This window comes from Protopterus annectens, chromosome 7.part1, assembly GCF_019279795.1.
Source record: "Protopterus annectens isolate FY-2018-M chromosome 7.part1, PAN1.0, whole genome shotgun sequence".
Classification (NCBI taxonomy): domain Eukaryota; kingdom Metazoa; phylum Chordata; order Ceratodontiformes; family Protopteridae; genus Protopterus; species Protopterus annectens.
The window spans coordinates 152,383,283-152,400,033 of record NC_056740.1 but is presented as its reverse complement, the minus strand read 5'-3'; the positions used below and the strand labels follow the sequence as shown (position 1 = coordinate 152,400,033).

Sequence of the window (16,751 nt, the reverse complement as noted above, 5' to 3'; positions counted from 1 at the left end):
TACCATACATGCACTTAAGTGCATTATCAGGGTATCCTGAAAAATATTTTGTGCAGCTACTAATTCAGGAAGATAGCAAATATTATTTTTTTGGCATGTGTGTTTCTGAACAAAGTTTCTGTCTTCAATTAAGAGTACTTGCCATCTTCTGGAAGCCTCACTAATCATTTGTCAAGATTTTGAGAGGTTACAAAATCCCAGCTCATATCTCTGTATAAACAGTATAAAGGGGGTATTAATCTAGAAATGATGGTTACTTGGAGTGGCATATAGTTGTCGGGGTGAAATCAATTTTTATCTTTTTCTGAGTTAGACACTTGTGATTTGCTGCTGAGTTCTGTTGATGCCAACTTTGACTTCTCTTTTGTGCTGGTAATCTTATGAAACCCAGGAGAATTAATCTCACATTTTACTGTTCCTTTTATTTAGGAAGTTATTTTTGTTAGCATTGGCTATGCCTGTCTCTAGTTAGCTAGCTTGCTTTTCGTCTCATCCCTTGATTCTACCCTTTGATGAAATTTGCAACTGGACTGTATCATAGTTTCTAAGTTTCTTTTTTCTTTGTGTTTAGCTCTAGTACCCACCAGCTTCTCTCCAGCCACATTAAACATGCAGAATTTTTCCTGTCAGAATTCCGGCACACTCTCTGGCACACTACCTCGAAATATGCCACCTATGAGCCCAAGGACAACACTGATGAGGAGAAGGCTGAGGAAGAAAGAATACAAGAGCTCATGTAAGAGGCAGACATTTGATATTTTCTCCAGATTATGTTCCCCTGATGCTGAGGTGATTTGTTGAAAAGACCTATTGAATTTTTTCATGATATGGAGTATGAGTATAGAAACTGTCACTGAGTGGCTAATACACTTTCAAACATACCTCTGAACCTCCAAGCATTAAAAATTATAGCTGAAGGTCAGAAAGAGAAAGGCTTTTATTTTTCACAATAGAAGGTCTTGTTATACTAGATCCTATTTATTTAGTCATAGTGTATATTTATGTAGGCTTAGTTTATATATGTGCTTATAAACAGCTCTGACTTTGAGGAACATCATAAATCTAAGAGAAGCAAGGTTAATTATATGAGCCAAAATCATAGTGCTATGCCCCAAATCATAGCAGTTCAGAGGTATGCTTTCAAATGGGAATATGACTAGATTCCATTTAATAACCCCCTACAGACTTGCTAAAAAAAGGTTTTACTGATTTTTTTTTTCAGCCATTGCAAAAGTTCTGATTCTGCGTTACCTACTGCCTTTGATTTCACATTATATCCCCAGCCACGTGCATGGATCCACATTAAAGCTTCTGTGCATTTACTAGATGCTAGAATATCTCTGCCGCAGTCCATTCAGTCATTGTTATTTCTTCAAATGATTAAAAAAATGACTGGAACCCCAAAGTAAGAGTAAATATTTGCACTTTGCTTATAAATCTCATAAACCACTCGGTTGTTATCCGTCAGCTCTTTCAAGAATTTGACAAATATTTTACAAGCTGATGAGACTTCAACACACTCCTTTAGAAGACTGCTGCTCATTGTCCTAAGCTGTAAAATGTATTGAATTTATTTTAAAATGAATCCTAGAGACATCAGCAAGGTTTGGGGTCTTGGCAAGTGATACCTTGTCATAAAAGAAGACTTCAGAGACGTAGCATGACATGTTAGAGGAAGTGTGAAGCGAATAGCCATCATTTTATATCCAAGTACATTTTCTGTCCAAAGATACTTGGCTCTGAGTTCTACAGATGTCCCTTCTTATCACTATTGCACTACTCTTTACAGGTGGGATATCCTGCTGAGGACAACTGAAACTCCGGCCAGCACACCAAAGCCTTATCTCCTTCCAGGTGCTGTACGTTAGACACATGTTCTGTGTCCAAGGCCTAAAGTACATAAGTGATGTACAAGTGTTTAGTCCTCATATCTTATTTACTGCCCCTCCAAATGCTAGTCTGTGAAGTCATTCTGCAGGTCATTCACCAAGTTGGTTTAGCTGTTCAGCCTTTATATAATAAGTACCCAAGTGGGGTTGGTCCCTTCTTCCTTTTTGTTTAGTAGCTTTATCTTTTTATATGTCACCCAGGAGGGGAATGTGAATGTGGGAGGCAGAGTCCCTATAAGGATAGACACGACAAGGGGTTTTTTTTTGTTAGGGTGCCAAACAAGACTATACTCATTTTGTGGTTTGTTAGGCACTTGTTTTGAAGACTCTTCACAGCTTAATGTTGTCCCTTTATTTAATTGGAGAATTTGCATTTGAAAATCTTGGTCCACGATACCACAGTTGAGTCCACCTGCCGTAATGTTCAGCTGCCACTTAAAAAGAAGCCCCTGAAGGCACACATGGACTCTGCTGCTGTCCAGCCTCCTCCAGATGTCTCCATCACATTGGATGAAGAACTCAGACCGTCTGGTGCTAGCATCAGCTTTCTCTGCCATAACCTGGTTGGAGGCAGAGACTGAGCTGTTTACTTACACATTCACTGAGGCTATGCATATATCTGCTGCAGATGTGGAGGGAGAATCATGGCTGATATCAGAGTTCTAGGGGAATTTCCAATGTACTAGTTAAGGAAGTTCCTAGTACTCTTATTGAATCTAGGCAGGGGTCTGAGCATCCTGGATTTATTAAAGCTGAAAAAGCCCCTGGAAAAACAGAAAACCAGACATGTTGCTCCTGTGGCAAAGGATCCTTACAAGAAATGCAGGATTTCACAAGGGTTTTTGTAATGTCATGGCTTTAAAGCCTACTCATGGCTTGTCTGTCTCTACGTCTGTTCCATGGTTCTCTACTCCTAAACATCATAGGGAGTCTGAGCCCTCTGATGAAGAGTTAGATTTGGATTCTGGTGAAGGGTCTTTGGCTTACTCTTCTAGGATCCATTCTTCTCTTTCTGTAGGGTCTGAGGAAGAGAATTTTCTTCAGATTCCTCTGTGCAAGAATTGTCCTGGATACTGTAGTACATATGATGGAACATTTAAATGGGATTTTTCACAAGTTTGATATCCAAAAGAGGTACTAAGAGCTCTTGCAAATTGATTCACCCTGACGTCCTGCAGTTCCTCCTGTATTAGATGCTTTGTTGGGACACTTTCTCTTCAGCTTCTCAAGCCCCTGTTTCTCAACCTCCTGCTGCAAAGAAGCCTGACAGATTCTCTGAAGGCTTTAGCTGCTGACAAGCAGTATGGGGGGGGCATATACTTCTGACACTTTAGCTTTCAGGACCCTAAAATACCAGACTCGTATGCTCATGTCTCTAATTATGTGCTGCCTCTCTTTTTCTCAGATGGGGGCAGTATTCTGACTGATTTGCCAAATTCTGAGGCAAAGTCTTCTGCCTTTTCTTTGCTAAGCACTGCTTCCCAGGTGAGCTGTCACTGTATAAAGTGCAATTATGATGCCGCTGATGCGTGTTCTAAGACAGCTGGATCAGTGTCTGTGATGAGACTGTATTCTTGGTTACACTTGCAGATTCCCCCTGATATCAAGTCAAAGCTTTTGGATTCTCCTTTAGATAACCAGAATCTCTTTGGCTCTGCTACAACTGAGCTGTTTAAGACCTCAAAAGACAAGGGAAAGTTATGCAGGATTTGAAAAAAGAAGTTATGTACTTACCATAATGTTCCATGTTTGTAGTCCATCTCACCTACATTCTTTCTGGATGGGTTCAGAGCTGATATTCGGCTCCAACTCTGCCGATACTAAGGCTCGAGAGCTTTTACTGGCTCGAGGCTAACCCCTATCCCATGGTGCCTCACGGCAATTCCCCAGATCTTGTTTGCAAGAAAGCAATAAGTACTTAATTATGAAACTATCAATAGCTGTGTATATACAGACAAAACATTGTGTAACATTATCTATGCCAGGTGGACAACAACTACAACCAGGTCAGACAGAGTAAGTATAGTCCACTAGATCCTCCGTAAACCAGAAGGGGGCCAGAGGGAGAAATGCAAGAATGTATGCGAGATGGACTACAAACATGGAATGTTATGGTAAGTACATAACTTTTTTATGTTATGTAGTCTTATCTCGCCGTAATTCTTGCTGGATGGGACAGCGTTCCTAGCACCTTTATCCCGGGTGGCTTAAGCGAAGAGACTCTTCAGCACAGTGGACCCAAAGGATGACCTGTCCGGGAGGCCAAATCCAATTTGTAATGAGTAACAAATGTGTATGTGGTCTTGCCCAAGTAGCTTGTACACAAATAGTATCAATTGGGAGCCTAGATCTAAAGGCACATGAAGTTGATACTGCTGTTGTAGCGTGGCCTTTTACTTTGTTAGGTAACTGTTTGCCAGCAGTCTGATAAGCAAAGGAAATGCAATCTGAAAGCCATTTTGAAAGGGTAACTTTAGAAACAGGCAAGCCTTTATTTTTGTCCAAAAATGAAACACATAATTGATCCGATTTTCCAAATTCTTTAGTCCTGTGTAGGTAAAACCTGAGAATTCTGTGGACGTCCAATTGGTGTAGTCTGTACTCAGATTTATTAGAATGATTTGGAAAAAACACTGGCAGCTCAATAGTAGTGTTAAGATTATGTTCTGAGCATACCTTGGGAAGAAAAGAAGGGTTAGTCCTAAGTGAGACTCTATCCTTGTGGAAAACAATGTAAGGAGGTCGAATAGTAAGAGCTTGCAGTTCTGAGACTCTCCTAGCAGAGGTTATGGCTACTAAGAATAGTGTTTTTCAAGATAATTTCAGATCCGATGAAGAAGAGGGCTCAAAGGGTGAAGAAATTAAGGATGTGAGAACTAAGTTTAGGTCCCAGGGTTCTGATGGCTGTTTGATCGGAGGCCTGAGAAGAAAAACTTCCCTTCAAAAAGGTTTTGCACAAAGAGTGGGACATGATGTGATTTCCCATGAAGCCAAAATGGTAATTAGAGATGGCAGCTAAATGAACTCTAACTGTAGCAACTGCAGCTCCTTCATGAAAGATGGATGCAAGGAAGGACAAAATAGATTCTATAGGAACTGTATAGTGGTCTAAGCCTTGGTTTACAACCCAAATAGAGAACCTTTTCCATTTGCTGGAGTATAACTTCCCAGTGGAGGGCTTGTGGGAGGAAATGAGAATGTGTTTCACTGAAGGTGAGAGGGAAAGGCACCTGGCTATTCGTGGAACTGGAGCAGCCATGCTGTCCATTTTAGGGTGTGGATGGTTGGGCGGAACTGCCCCGATTGAATCAGGAGGTCTGGAGATGGTTCCAGGTTCCATGGTTCCTCCGATAGGTAGGGCCACAGGAAGGGAAATAAGACTTGATGAGGCCAGTAAGGAGCAATGAGGATCATGGTACTCCTCAACTGTTTTGCTTTCTCTACCCTATCTGGGAGGCGTCCATGGTCAAAACTGGATTTTCTTGAGGGGGAATAAGTGGACGACCTAAGAGAAGTTGATCTGTATGCAACCACCATGTCAGATCCTTCTTGCAGGTTTTTGTGATGAGAATCTGATGAGTCAGGGGAAGATCCTGCATTGACCATTGGGCAAATAGCCACTGAAGTACTCTCATGTGCAGATGGGCTAGAGGAACTAGTAGAATGGAGGAAGCCATAGTCAGTCCCTAGGACTTGAAGGACTACCCTGGCCTGAACTTTGTGACTGTTTAGCAAAGATCTGACTTGGTTGAGTAATGAATCTACTCTTTCTAGTGTTAGTCTTGCTGACATAGTGGTTGAGTCCATTTCTGAGCCTAAGAATACAGTGTGCTGCGATGGAGATGAGGCTGATTTTTTTTAGGTAGACTGTGATGCCTAAACTAGTGCACAAAGATAGTCTCATCTCTGGTTCTGATCAGTTGATGCTTGGTGGTAGCAGTGAGGAGCCAGTTGTCTAGGTACGGAAACACCTGGAAACACCTGGAATCCTTGATGTCTCAGGTGAGCCGTTACCACTACCCTGCATTTGGTGAACACTCTGGGGGCTGTAATGAGGCCAGAGGGCAGTGTTCAAAACTGAAAATGACTGGCTCCCAGCTAAAAGCGCAAGTGTCTTCGGGTCTATATTGTATTATCGAACGCTTAAAAAAGCGAACGCTGATTTATCGACCTAATTTAAGCGAAAGCTTACAATCTCGAACTGTCAGATCAGCAATTTTTTTCCCAGGGAAAAAAATCGCTGATCCAAAACACACACACACACACACAACACAAGCACACCAAACAAACAGAAATCCACATACATACACATAAAATCTGATACCTAACCCTACACTAAACTATGCACACACCACTAACTACCCACTTACCTTAACCCAAACCCTAACCCTAAGGTCCGTCACTATTACACACTCACCTCACCCGCTCCCTAACCCTAACTCACTTAAATCCGCCCTAACCCCCATGTCCACTCAATCGCACACACACCTAACCTGAGCCCTAACTCTAACTCACCTAAATCACCCTAACACTCACATCCACACAATCGCACACTTACCTGAATCCAACTGGTAACTTTCCACCATAACACTGAAAATACCGAAGCAACAGAAACGGACAAACAAATTATTTCCGTAGGAAAAAATTCGAGTTTCTGCTGCTTCGATATTTTGCAGTTTCATGAAAATAAGTTAGATCAATCTGCGTTCGCTTTTTTAAGCATTCAAGGATATAATATAGACCCGTGTCTTTTGGAGCGTCTGTCCATTTTGATGTGGTAGTATGCTTCCTGAAGATCTATTGAGCACATCCAGTTGTCTTTTCCAATAAAGGGAAATATCGACTGCAGAGTGATCATTCGGAACTTCGATTTCTTTACGGACTTGTTGAGTTTGCTGAGATCTAGAATTGATCTTCAGTCCCCTGTCTTTTTTGGAACTAAAAAGAATCGTAAGTTCCGGATCCTATTTGCACTGTGGGGACTTCTTGGATGACTCTCTCTTTTTTGCAGCAACGAGATCACCTCTTTTTTGCAGCAACGAGATCACCTCTGATGTTGCATGGTCTAGTTGAGTGGGTGGCACATCTGGAAGAGACTGGTTTACTGGGGGATTGGAAACAAAGGGAATCAGGTAACCTCTGGATATTATGGTTTGTACCCAACGGTCTTGTGAAATGTTTTGCCAGGCACTTGGGTGCAGCGATAGATGACCCCTGACTGCCTCCAGAGATGCACAGTTGGGCAACCCCTCAAGGGCGATGGAAGGGGATGATCAGAGAATCTCCCTGGTGTTGCGGACCTCCTCTGCCATGAAGATGGCGTCTTCCATTATATCCTCCCTTTCTGCCCCTAAGGGAGGGTTGGCCTTGTGCCCGAGGGAAACCTTTTTTGGATTTACTGAACCACATTTTCCCTCCTGTATAACCCTTGGAATAGGGTCTAGAAGGAAGGGAGAAACGGACTCCGACAGCAGATAAAGTTTTCCCTTCCTGCTCGTATCTGGTCAAGGTCTCTTTCACCTGAGGTCCAAAAAGAGATGAACCATCAAAGGGGATGTTGGTGAAGGAAGACTTAAAGGATTCTGTGAAGTTACAAAGACGCATCCAAGAATTTCTCCTCTGAGAGATTCCTGCTGCGGCTGCCCTAATTGATCCATCCACTGCATAGGAAATCAGCCTCATGGAGGAGTTAGCTATCGATGTAAGGGTGGAGAGCTGTGCAGAAACTTTATCCATGGATCCGGGAGCTACTGAACCCTGAGGGGCATCTCCCATCTCCTTTAGGAGATCCCTCTGAAGACAAATGAAATGGGTAAGGTAGTTCAGTGATCTTAAGGTAAATGCCACTGAAGAGAAGGTACACTTTCCCATACCTATCCATCATCCTGGACTCCTTGTTAGGAGGATGGATGTTGGAAGATGTCAGAAAACTCCCTCCCGGTGGTCGCTGCTACCACCATAGCATCAACAGGAACCCCTTTGGAAAGAAAGGACTTACCTTCTGGTGCAGTCATAAATTTGTTTGGCCTCCTAGGACAGGCTCCACTGTGTCTGGGTAGGTCCAGGCTTCCCACGATATGACCGTCAAGAGCTGGTTATAAGGCAGTGTCACCCAGGAGGTGGAAGGTCAGGAACCAAAGGCCTCAAGATACACTGATTTGCCCTCAGTAGGGTTAGAGGTCTTCCAATCACCCTTCTGTCTAAGGATTTCTAGAATGTCATAAAAGGAGACATCCTCAGGGGGGGATCTAGGGAACCCTTCTGATTCCTGCAAATCAGTGTCCGACATGACAGACACAGGTGAGTCAACATGCTTCCTCTTACAAAGTTTCTTCCGAGGGACCTCTCCAATGGGATAATTTGAGGAGGTCTTGGAAGAGGGGGCACCTCCAATGGGGGCTGCTTGAGTCTCTGGTTCCCTACACTGTGGGGGTGGCAGGGGAGAAGAGGTTGCTGCTGGCTGCTGGTGGGACATCGGTTCCAAGGGTATGGCTTTTGCGGAGGATAAAGCCTTCTCTATTGCTTTGAAGGCCCCCCCACTCCGAAAAAGACCTAGACTCTGAGGAGACAGATTGTCAGCTCCGAGCAAGGGAGAATGGCTCCGAAGCAGATGTGGGAACCGAGCTGAGTCAAGCCAAAGTGCAGAGAGGGAGGGTTGATTCTGAAGAAAACCCAGGGTGACTATCCCCCTCGGAGTCAACTCGAGAGTGTCTGCTCCCACATCCCTCAGCTCCTGACTGTGCCGCTGAGGATAGAGTTATCCATTCCGAGGAAGCAGGAAGAATATTCGGAACCGAAGGATCCAACATTGAGAAACCTGAAGTGATTGGCTCCGAGAGTGAAGCAGTTGGAGGAGGAGCAGTAGATTGCAAAAGGGTCAGCTCTGAAGCCTTCGGGTCTGGAGGGGCTAATTTTCTAGCCAGAGCCGGGTCAGAAAGCAACCGTTTCACCACCCGCTCGATGTCTTCATCTGAGTGTCCTGGAGGATCGGGTGGAGACAGAAGGAGATCTCCTCCTCTCCAAAATAGGAGATCCCAAGGTAGGTGAGACAGGGTCAGTCTCGGGTAACTGTCTCTGTACTGAAGGTTGCCTCAGCACTGAAGAGACCGATGGCACCGAGACAGAAGAAGCAGAATTGGAGCCAGAACTCCTTCGCTCCATCGCTTTGTACTTTTTCAACTATTCCGAAGCTGGGGCCGAAGATTTTCATTTAGTAGTCTTAGGACCTGTCTGACCAAGTTCCAACTGTTCCTGGAAGGAACTGGTCATGAGACCCCTATCTATCAGTTTGCATTTCCTCTCGTTCAAAACCCTGCTACTGAAGGCATGGCAAAAAGTACAGGGCTCTTGTAAGTGGGCTTCACCTAAGCAGTACACACAGCTAGTGTGACTCAAAGACATTTTCTGTGAACATTTATCACATTTTTTAAACCCTGAAGGGCGATGGTCCTTTGCTAACAAGAACAACTAATAAAGCTACCTAGAAAAGATAGACACCAACGCTAACTATACTAACAATACTATCTACTGAGGTAAAATACCGATAACAGTAAAAATAGAAAAAGGAAAGATTCTCTCTCTCTCTCTCTCTATATATATATATATATATATATATATATATATATATATATATATATATTTTTTTTTTTTTTTTTTTGAAGAAACACGCAGGGAGGAAAGGCTCTCTAACTTAAACTGTCAACTACGGCCCTCTAACTGAAAAGGGCCATACAATCCTATTGGGGGGAAATAGGGGTCAAACACTCAGTACAATCACAAAATAAAGCTACTAACTACAAGGAGTAAAAGATGAAGAGAAAAATGGTGAAAAAACAAGATTTAGTAAATAAATCTTCTACTTAGCCAACGAGCCAGTAAGAAGACATCCTCGAAGCTTTCATGGCAAGTGAGATTTGGGGAATTGCCGTGAGGCACCATGGGATATAGGGGTTAGCCTCGAGCCAGTAAAAGCTCTCGAGCTTTAGTAACAGCCTAGTCAGAGCTGAATATTGGCTCCAAACCCATCCAGCAAGAATTATGGTGAGGTAGGATTACATAACATCAGATGTTTCTTTCTCCTCCTCTTAAGTTCCAGAGAGATTATCCATCCAAATCTTTCTATGTCCAGAGGGAGCCATATTTGCTTTTTGGGGGTAAGTGGTCTTGACAGTTTTTCCTGATAAGTCTTCTTAGAGTTCTACCTAGTCTTCTTAGAGTTCTACCTGGTCCTTCCCAACAAATTTAGGCTGCAGTTTCTCTAATCTTACTGTTAACACCTTAGCAAACTTAGCATCCTTATTACAAAGCAAAATGGGCCTTTATCAAATACTGTCTAGTAATTTGCACATTTGTTCCTTTCCAGATTCCTGTTTGGTTACTGTCTCATAGCAGCCTGCATGAAGCCATATCAGTTAAATGCTAATCATCAGTATCCTAAGATTTACTTACTCAGTCACTCTTATACCTTATTTATTCAGTTCAGGGTTGTCAGGGATTTGGAGCCCCAATTCTCATTCCATTAACAAGAGGACTTGGCCAACTTAAAAACATTTTTTGTTTGTGTTTTTTTTTAATTGCAACCATTACACTGATTTGGGGGAAGCTGACCTCATATAAAAAGTTGTTACATTGCTAAACATTTCCATTTTGTTGATAAAGAGGTCTTGCCAAGAAAAGGTATTACTTTGTGGGAGTGGTACAGAGCTGATCAGTGAGAGTATTAAGTTTCTTACATCAGCAAATGTAACAGGTACATGATTTGAAAGTGTCACGTAATCGCATGTGATATGCCTACGGACACTTAGCAAAAGACTGTTCTCTAAATTTGTACTTATTCTTACTACAAAAGAAGCTATCAGTTTCCTACTTTGAGAATCTATCTCTAACACACTAGATGTTCCAAACCTCTTCACCCTCATTCCTGATTCTGGATCTTAAAGTTTGTAAGCAAGATATCTATAATGTAAGCTATTATAGGTTCATATAAGATTACTAGGCTAATGACCCTAGATCCTCTTACAAGATTAGCCATATTTATCCTGAGTTGCCCCAGTTGTCAGTGGTTAGGTCAGTGAAGGTCGCAGTGGTTAAGGGTCTATGGTAGATAATACCAACTACTTCTCTCCGGGAGGGACATGAGCACCACCCCAGCAGAGAATTTAAGGTCACCCATCCATTGATCTAGGTTGTGTTTGAAGAGGGTCAGGGAGGGGCTCGGTTTCTTGTGATTTGGAAGTTTGTTCCAGAGAACTGGTAGTCTGTGGGAGATGCATCTCCCTCTGTTTCTTTCTCATTAATACCATAATGTTTCAGAACTGATTGCTCCACCATATTGTATATGAAAACTTGACCTAGGATGCATAGATATTTCTGCAACACATTTTACAACTTTAATATTCTATTGACTAATAGTTTCCAAGCTTCTTGCACTTTTTTTGCATGCAGAGCCTCCCATAGCACTTTGTTTTGCATGCAGAGCCTCCCATAACACAATTCGTCAGCAACACCTTACTACTGCATCTTAGTTATAACTGCCTTTATTACTTGAATTTTTATTTTGTTTCTGACAGAGCACACTTGCTACAATGATCTTTAAACCATCCAAACTCTGATTGTCAAATAACAAATAAAAGTAAATTGATCACATTTGAGAGAACACATGCTCTGGATGACATATTTTTCACATCTGATCCATTTTTTACCCTTGGTTGTCAAGGAATTGTGTAGGAATGTAAATGCGCAGTGGCTAGAAAGATTTCAGAGCCACGGCAACGTGAAATCTACCTGGTCTAATAGTAAGTATTTATGTAAGGAGGAAATTGAATAAGCACATTGAAAAATGTTGTGAACACCGATTCATATTTACCTAGTTTGACATTAACTAATAAGTAAACGTGACTGTGTGTGTTAATTATCATTAGCTTTACGTAAAACATAATTACACATTCAGTAATGCAGAATATTAGTGAAGTGTAATGGCTTTGACAAGTACGCACAAATTCAAAGAAAAGCTTTTCAGAGTGGTTAAAATATGTTCATAAAGCAGAAGAAACAATTTGAAGTAAGTTGATTTTCTTAATGCTAAATTATTTAGATTAAAGTTTATATTACATAAATATAATCATAGCACATCTTAACATGAAATGTGATGTACATGCATCTCTTTGCCTGTTTCCTGATAAGTGTTAAAGACGTTTAACTTGACTTTCTTCTGTTTCGGTTGCAGTGTCATTAGCATCCAGCTCAGTGGGACTTGGTGGACAAATTGTTCACACAGAAACTACTGAGGTGGTCCTGAGGGGCGATCCCCTAAATGGTTTTGGAATCCAGCTGCAGGGAGGGATCTTTGCTACTGAAACACTGTCCGCTCCTCCACTAATCCGATTCATTGAGCCTGACAGCCCAGCTGAGAGGTTAGAATGAACTTGATTTCATCAGTTTAAAACAAGGATCGCTGTGGTTGCAAAATGGACTATAATTCACTGTGTGTATTTTTTATGAAGTTATTGCATTACTTCATCCCATTAGTAGCTATGCAATCTATAATGTGTAGTTAGTTCTATTCAACAAGCAATAAAGTTCTAAATTAAAATACAAGTTCTTATTAACCAGTAACATTATGGCAAAATGAGGAGTCTCGGGGCATTTCCTTTACCAGTGGCTTGTGCTCATGAATCTGCACTGATTTTACATAGGTCCTGAGATGAGGAATGATTGATTATGCAGGAGACAGTATTCCTTCCTTCCTTGCACGAGTTCAAGAACCCACTGGCTGGGTGATATAACGAAACAAACAATTTACAATTAAAATAACCAGGTTTATTATACTGAAAACGGTTTGAGCGCTTTCATCTAATACAATTAGACTTCATCAGAACCATGCATACAAAATTCCAAACATTTAAATAGGAATACTAATCAATTCAAATAATTATTCCACCAATCTGATGGCTCTGTCTCCTCCATCACATAAAGGTTCCTTGTGTATTGTCAAAATACAAGTTAACCTGCTTAATATCACATTGTATAATGTTCACTCTCTAACATAATTACACATATCCATAAACCATAAATGTGATCTAATACCTAAGAACATAATCTAATAGATAAAAACATAAAAATATTATTTGCTTTTACCTACAAACTATAATAAAAAATACTAAAATTCACACCTTGGCTTGCAAAATAGGTTTGATAGAAATATGTTCATTAATGCCAGGTGGCGATGTAGCATTTAACAAAATCTGCCACCTGACTTCTTTCTCCCCCAAAATGTACTTAGTACATCCACCTCTTTGAGATACATTCACTAGCTCTAAAATAGCGAACTTAAAAGTTTTACACCCAGTGCTGTCCCTTACATGCCTATACAAGGCATTTTTGTCATCCTTCTTCTTAATAGCATATATATGCTCATATATACGATCCCTCAAACGTCTCCCTGATGTCCTTCAAGGATGCATCTGCAGTCCTTACATATGGGTTGTCCTGCCTCAGGCAGCCCTTCGGTTGGCCGGATTCCAAAGTCTGGGTCCGGCGTCGGCTGATGTCGCCCCTTCCCCGACGTCAGAGTGCCTGGGGTATAAAAGTGTCAGCCGAAGCCATCTTCCTCAGTCTTTCTTGCCGCGTGGTGCCCGAAGCAGAAGCAGTTCACAAGTGCCGGTCGGCCAGCTCCTGTAACTTCAGCTACCGAAGACTTCAAAAAGCTAAGTACTCCGTTGGGAACTCTTTCTTGCCTCAGCCGATGTCAGATCAAACGCTTAAAGTTAATAATTGCTTGACTTGTGGGAAACAAATACCTCATAAGGATTTCCATTCCTACTGCCTCCCCTGCCTAGGCCCAGACCACGACGTCTCGGCCTGTACTGCCTGTGCCTCCTTTAATCGACGCACTGTTAGGCGTCGGTTGGAGTTTGCAGAGGAATTTTTTGGGGCTAGTTTCTCTTATAAAATGCCGTCAGAGACTGCGACTTCTCATTTAACCAAGAAACGGAAGGACAAGGACCGACACACGCGGACCGTGGTTTCGGCTGAAACCGCTCCTAGGCCTGCCGCGAGTGTCTCTGTCTCGGCTGAAACAGAGTCCTTGGTACTTCCGTCCGTAGAAACCGCTCAACCGACAGCCTCGGTCCCGGAGGCCTTTTCTGAGTCGGTTATTCAATTACCCTCGGAAACCGGTGTTCAGGAACCTACCGACACCATTCCCCTAGACAAAAATACTCCAGCACGTGGGGCAGCCAGGCCCCCTGCATCCATGTCCATAAAAGCTTTCACTAGGGCTAAAGCTGCTAAGCAACAAAAAACTCTGCCTCCCAAGTCTATTTCTCAGGGATCCACTACAGGTTCTCAGATACTAAATTTGGCTGAGGACCTTATTTCCTTAATTAGGGGCTCTCAGCCTCATCCGGACAGGGGCTCTCAACCCCCACTAGACAAAAGGCCCAGGGTTGAGTCTGCTGAACCTCAGTCCTCTAATGAGGTCTCTGATGGCTCTGCTCTATCAGACTACCAGGAGGAGGCCTTCACGGCCTACGAGGATTCTGATGCAGAGGAATCTATTCCCTCTGCCTCCCCTCCTGAAGAGCTGTCCTTTGGGGAGAGCCTTCACTCCATGAGAGAGCATTTCCAATGGCAGGGCCAGGAATTCTCCGATTCCAGGAAGCGATTATGGACTTTTCTTCATTTACCTCAGCATAGACCTTTGGCTATTCCTCCTGTTTTAAGTGTCATTGATGATGTGTATTCTGAGTCTAGCACTACCCCTGACACCCTTCCTCCGTACTACAGGGTCCCGGACTCGCATCATTTCCTTTACAAGGCCCACTCTGCTGACCCAGAAACTATTTCCCAGGGTCCTAAAGGGGTTGCAGCTGCCACTACTAAAAATCCACTCCCCTCTGAAAGGGAGTCCAGGGCTTTAGAGAGATGGGGTAAAAAAGTGTACACTTCTTCCACTCTGTCTATGAGGGCTTTAAATTGTCAATTTCATATGATACAGTACCAAGAGTATTTGTTAGATGAATTGCAGAAAAAACTGTCTTCGCCTGAACCCCTAGATCGTAAGTCACTTCAGGATCTGGTACATAATTCACAACAGGTTAGCAACCATTTCTTGCAGTGTGGTTATGATGCATTGGAAGCTTCATGTAGGTCAGCAATGACAGGTGCAGTCATACGTAGACATGCCTGGCTGAAGGAACAATCTCTGCCAGATCATGTTAAGCCTAAGCTTCTGGATGCTCCACTGGAAAAGCAAAAGTTATTTGGCTCCACTGCTCAAGAGGTCTTAAAGAAATTTGAGGAAAAGGCAAAATCTGTACAAACAGTCAAAGATTTCCTCCAGGTACAACCACCAAGATTCAGCAGAAATTGGCCTTCTAAGAATTGGTCCTTTCCAGAAGAGAGATTTCAAAGAGGCAAGAACAGGCGTGCCAGAGGTAGAGGGCAAGCTAGAGGCTCCTACAGAGGACGTCAATGGCAGCCTCCTAACCAGAGAGGTAGTGCAGGTCCAACAACTGCTGCACAAGGACACACTCAATGACAACCTTGACCCTGCCGACCAGGGCTCAATTAGAAGCACCTTTGGGCGGAAAGTTGTCTTTTTTCTCAAAAAATTGGCACAGTATTACAAGGGACAAATGGACGCTGCAAATAATAGACAAAGGATACAGGTTCCATTTCCATACATTACCAGAAAGAAAGGGGATGCCAAACCTGCCACCAAATCAGAGGGCAGAGGCTTTAAAACAAATTGCCAACCTATTGCAAATGAAAGCTATAGAAAAGGTTCCTCTCGCAGAACAAGGCCAAGGATTTTATTCCAGACTGTTCCTTGTCCCAAGAAAAGAAAAACAATGGAGGCCTATTCTCGATTTGTCCGCACTGAATACTTATCTCATTGTGCCAAAATTCAAAATGCTGACCCTACAGCAACTCCTTCCCATGCTGGGCAAGGGGTCTTGGCTGGTAACTCTAGACCTCAAGGAGGCATACCTGCATGTCCCTATCAGACAAAGTTGCAGAAGACACCTCAGATTTCTTGCAGGTTCAGAGCATTATCAATTCTCAGCATTGCCCTTTGGCTTATCTACTGCGCCCAGAGTATTCACGAAATGCCTGGCATCAGTAATTGCACACTGCAGACTTCAGGGGATTCAAATATACCCGTATCTGGATGACTGCCTTATATAAGCGGACAGCCAACAAACTTTGGAAAAACATTTGAATTATGCCATCCGCCTACGACAAGCCTTGGGATACACTGTCAACATTCACAAGTCAAGACTTGTGCCATCCCAAAGAATAACTTTTCTGGGTGCGGAACTAGATACAACCACCCAAATGGCTTTTCTCACAGAAGAAAAACAAAGACAACTACCGGATTACTTCAAAAATCTAACAAAACAAACTCAGATGACTGCAAGGAAAATCCTGCAGGCCATGGGTTACATGGCATCGTGCATTCTTCTGATTCCACAAGCAAGGCTGCATATGAGAAAACTACAATGGTACTTAAGGAGTTTATGGTCTCAGCACAATCACAGCCTGGAAGCTTTGATACCACTCATTCCATGCCTTCAAAGGGAATTCCTGTGGTGGGCCCAAGCAAGCCAGTCAAACAGGGGCCTGCCTTTCAGCAAACCAGTAACCAGCCAAACCATTACCTTGGATGCTTCAGACCATGGATGGGGAGCACATATGGAGGACAGATGCATCCAAGGTCTATGGTCTCAGAAAGAATTGCGCATGCACATAAACCAAAAGGAAATGCTGGCAGTGATTCATGCGATCGAGGCCTTCAAGCTCTTTCTACATCAAGGCCACCTGCTAATAAGGACAGACAATACCACAGTTATGTGGTAC

At 42.8% G+C, this 16,751-nt stretch overlaps 1 protein-coding gene across 4 annotated transcripts in view; it reads left to right on the top strand.

Annotated features, from left to right (window-relative positions):
* GRIP2 (glutamate receptor interacting protein 2) overlaps positions 1 to 16,751 on the top strand; it is a 2,580,489-nt gene that overhangs the window by 1,824,027 nt on the left and 739,711 nt on the right. For all 4 annotated transcript variants that reach the window (XM_044078606.1, XM_044078609.1, XM_044078607.1 and 1 more), the window contains 2 exons: positions 572 to 736; positions 12,115 to 12,301. In XM_044078606.1, the coding sequence (XP_043934541.1) occupies positions 572 to 736; positions 12,115 to 12,301 (352 nt within the window). The remainder of the gene's footprint in view (positions 1 to 571; positions 737 to 12,114; positions 12,302 to 16,751) is intronic.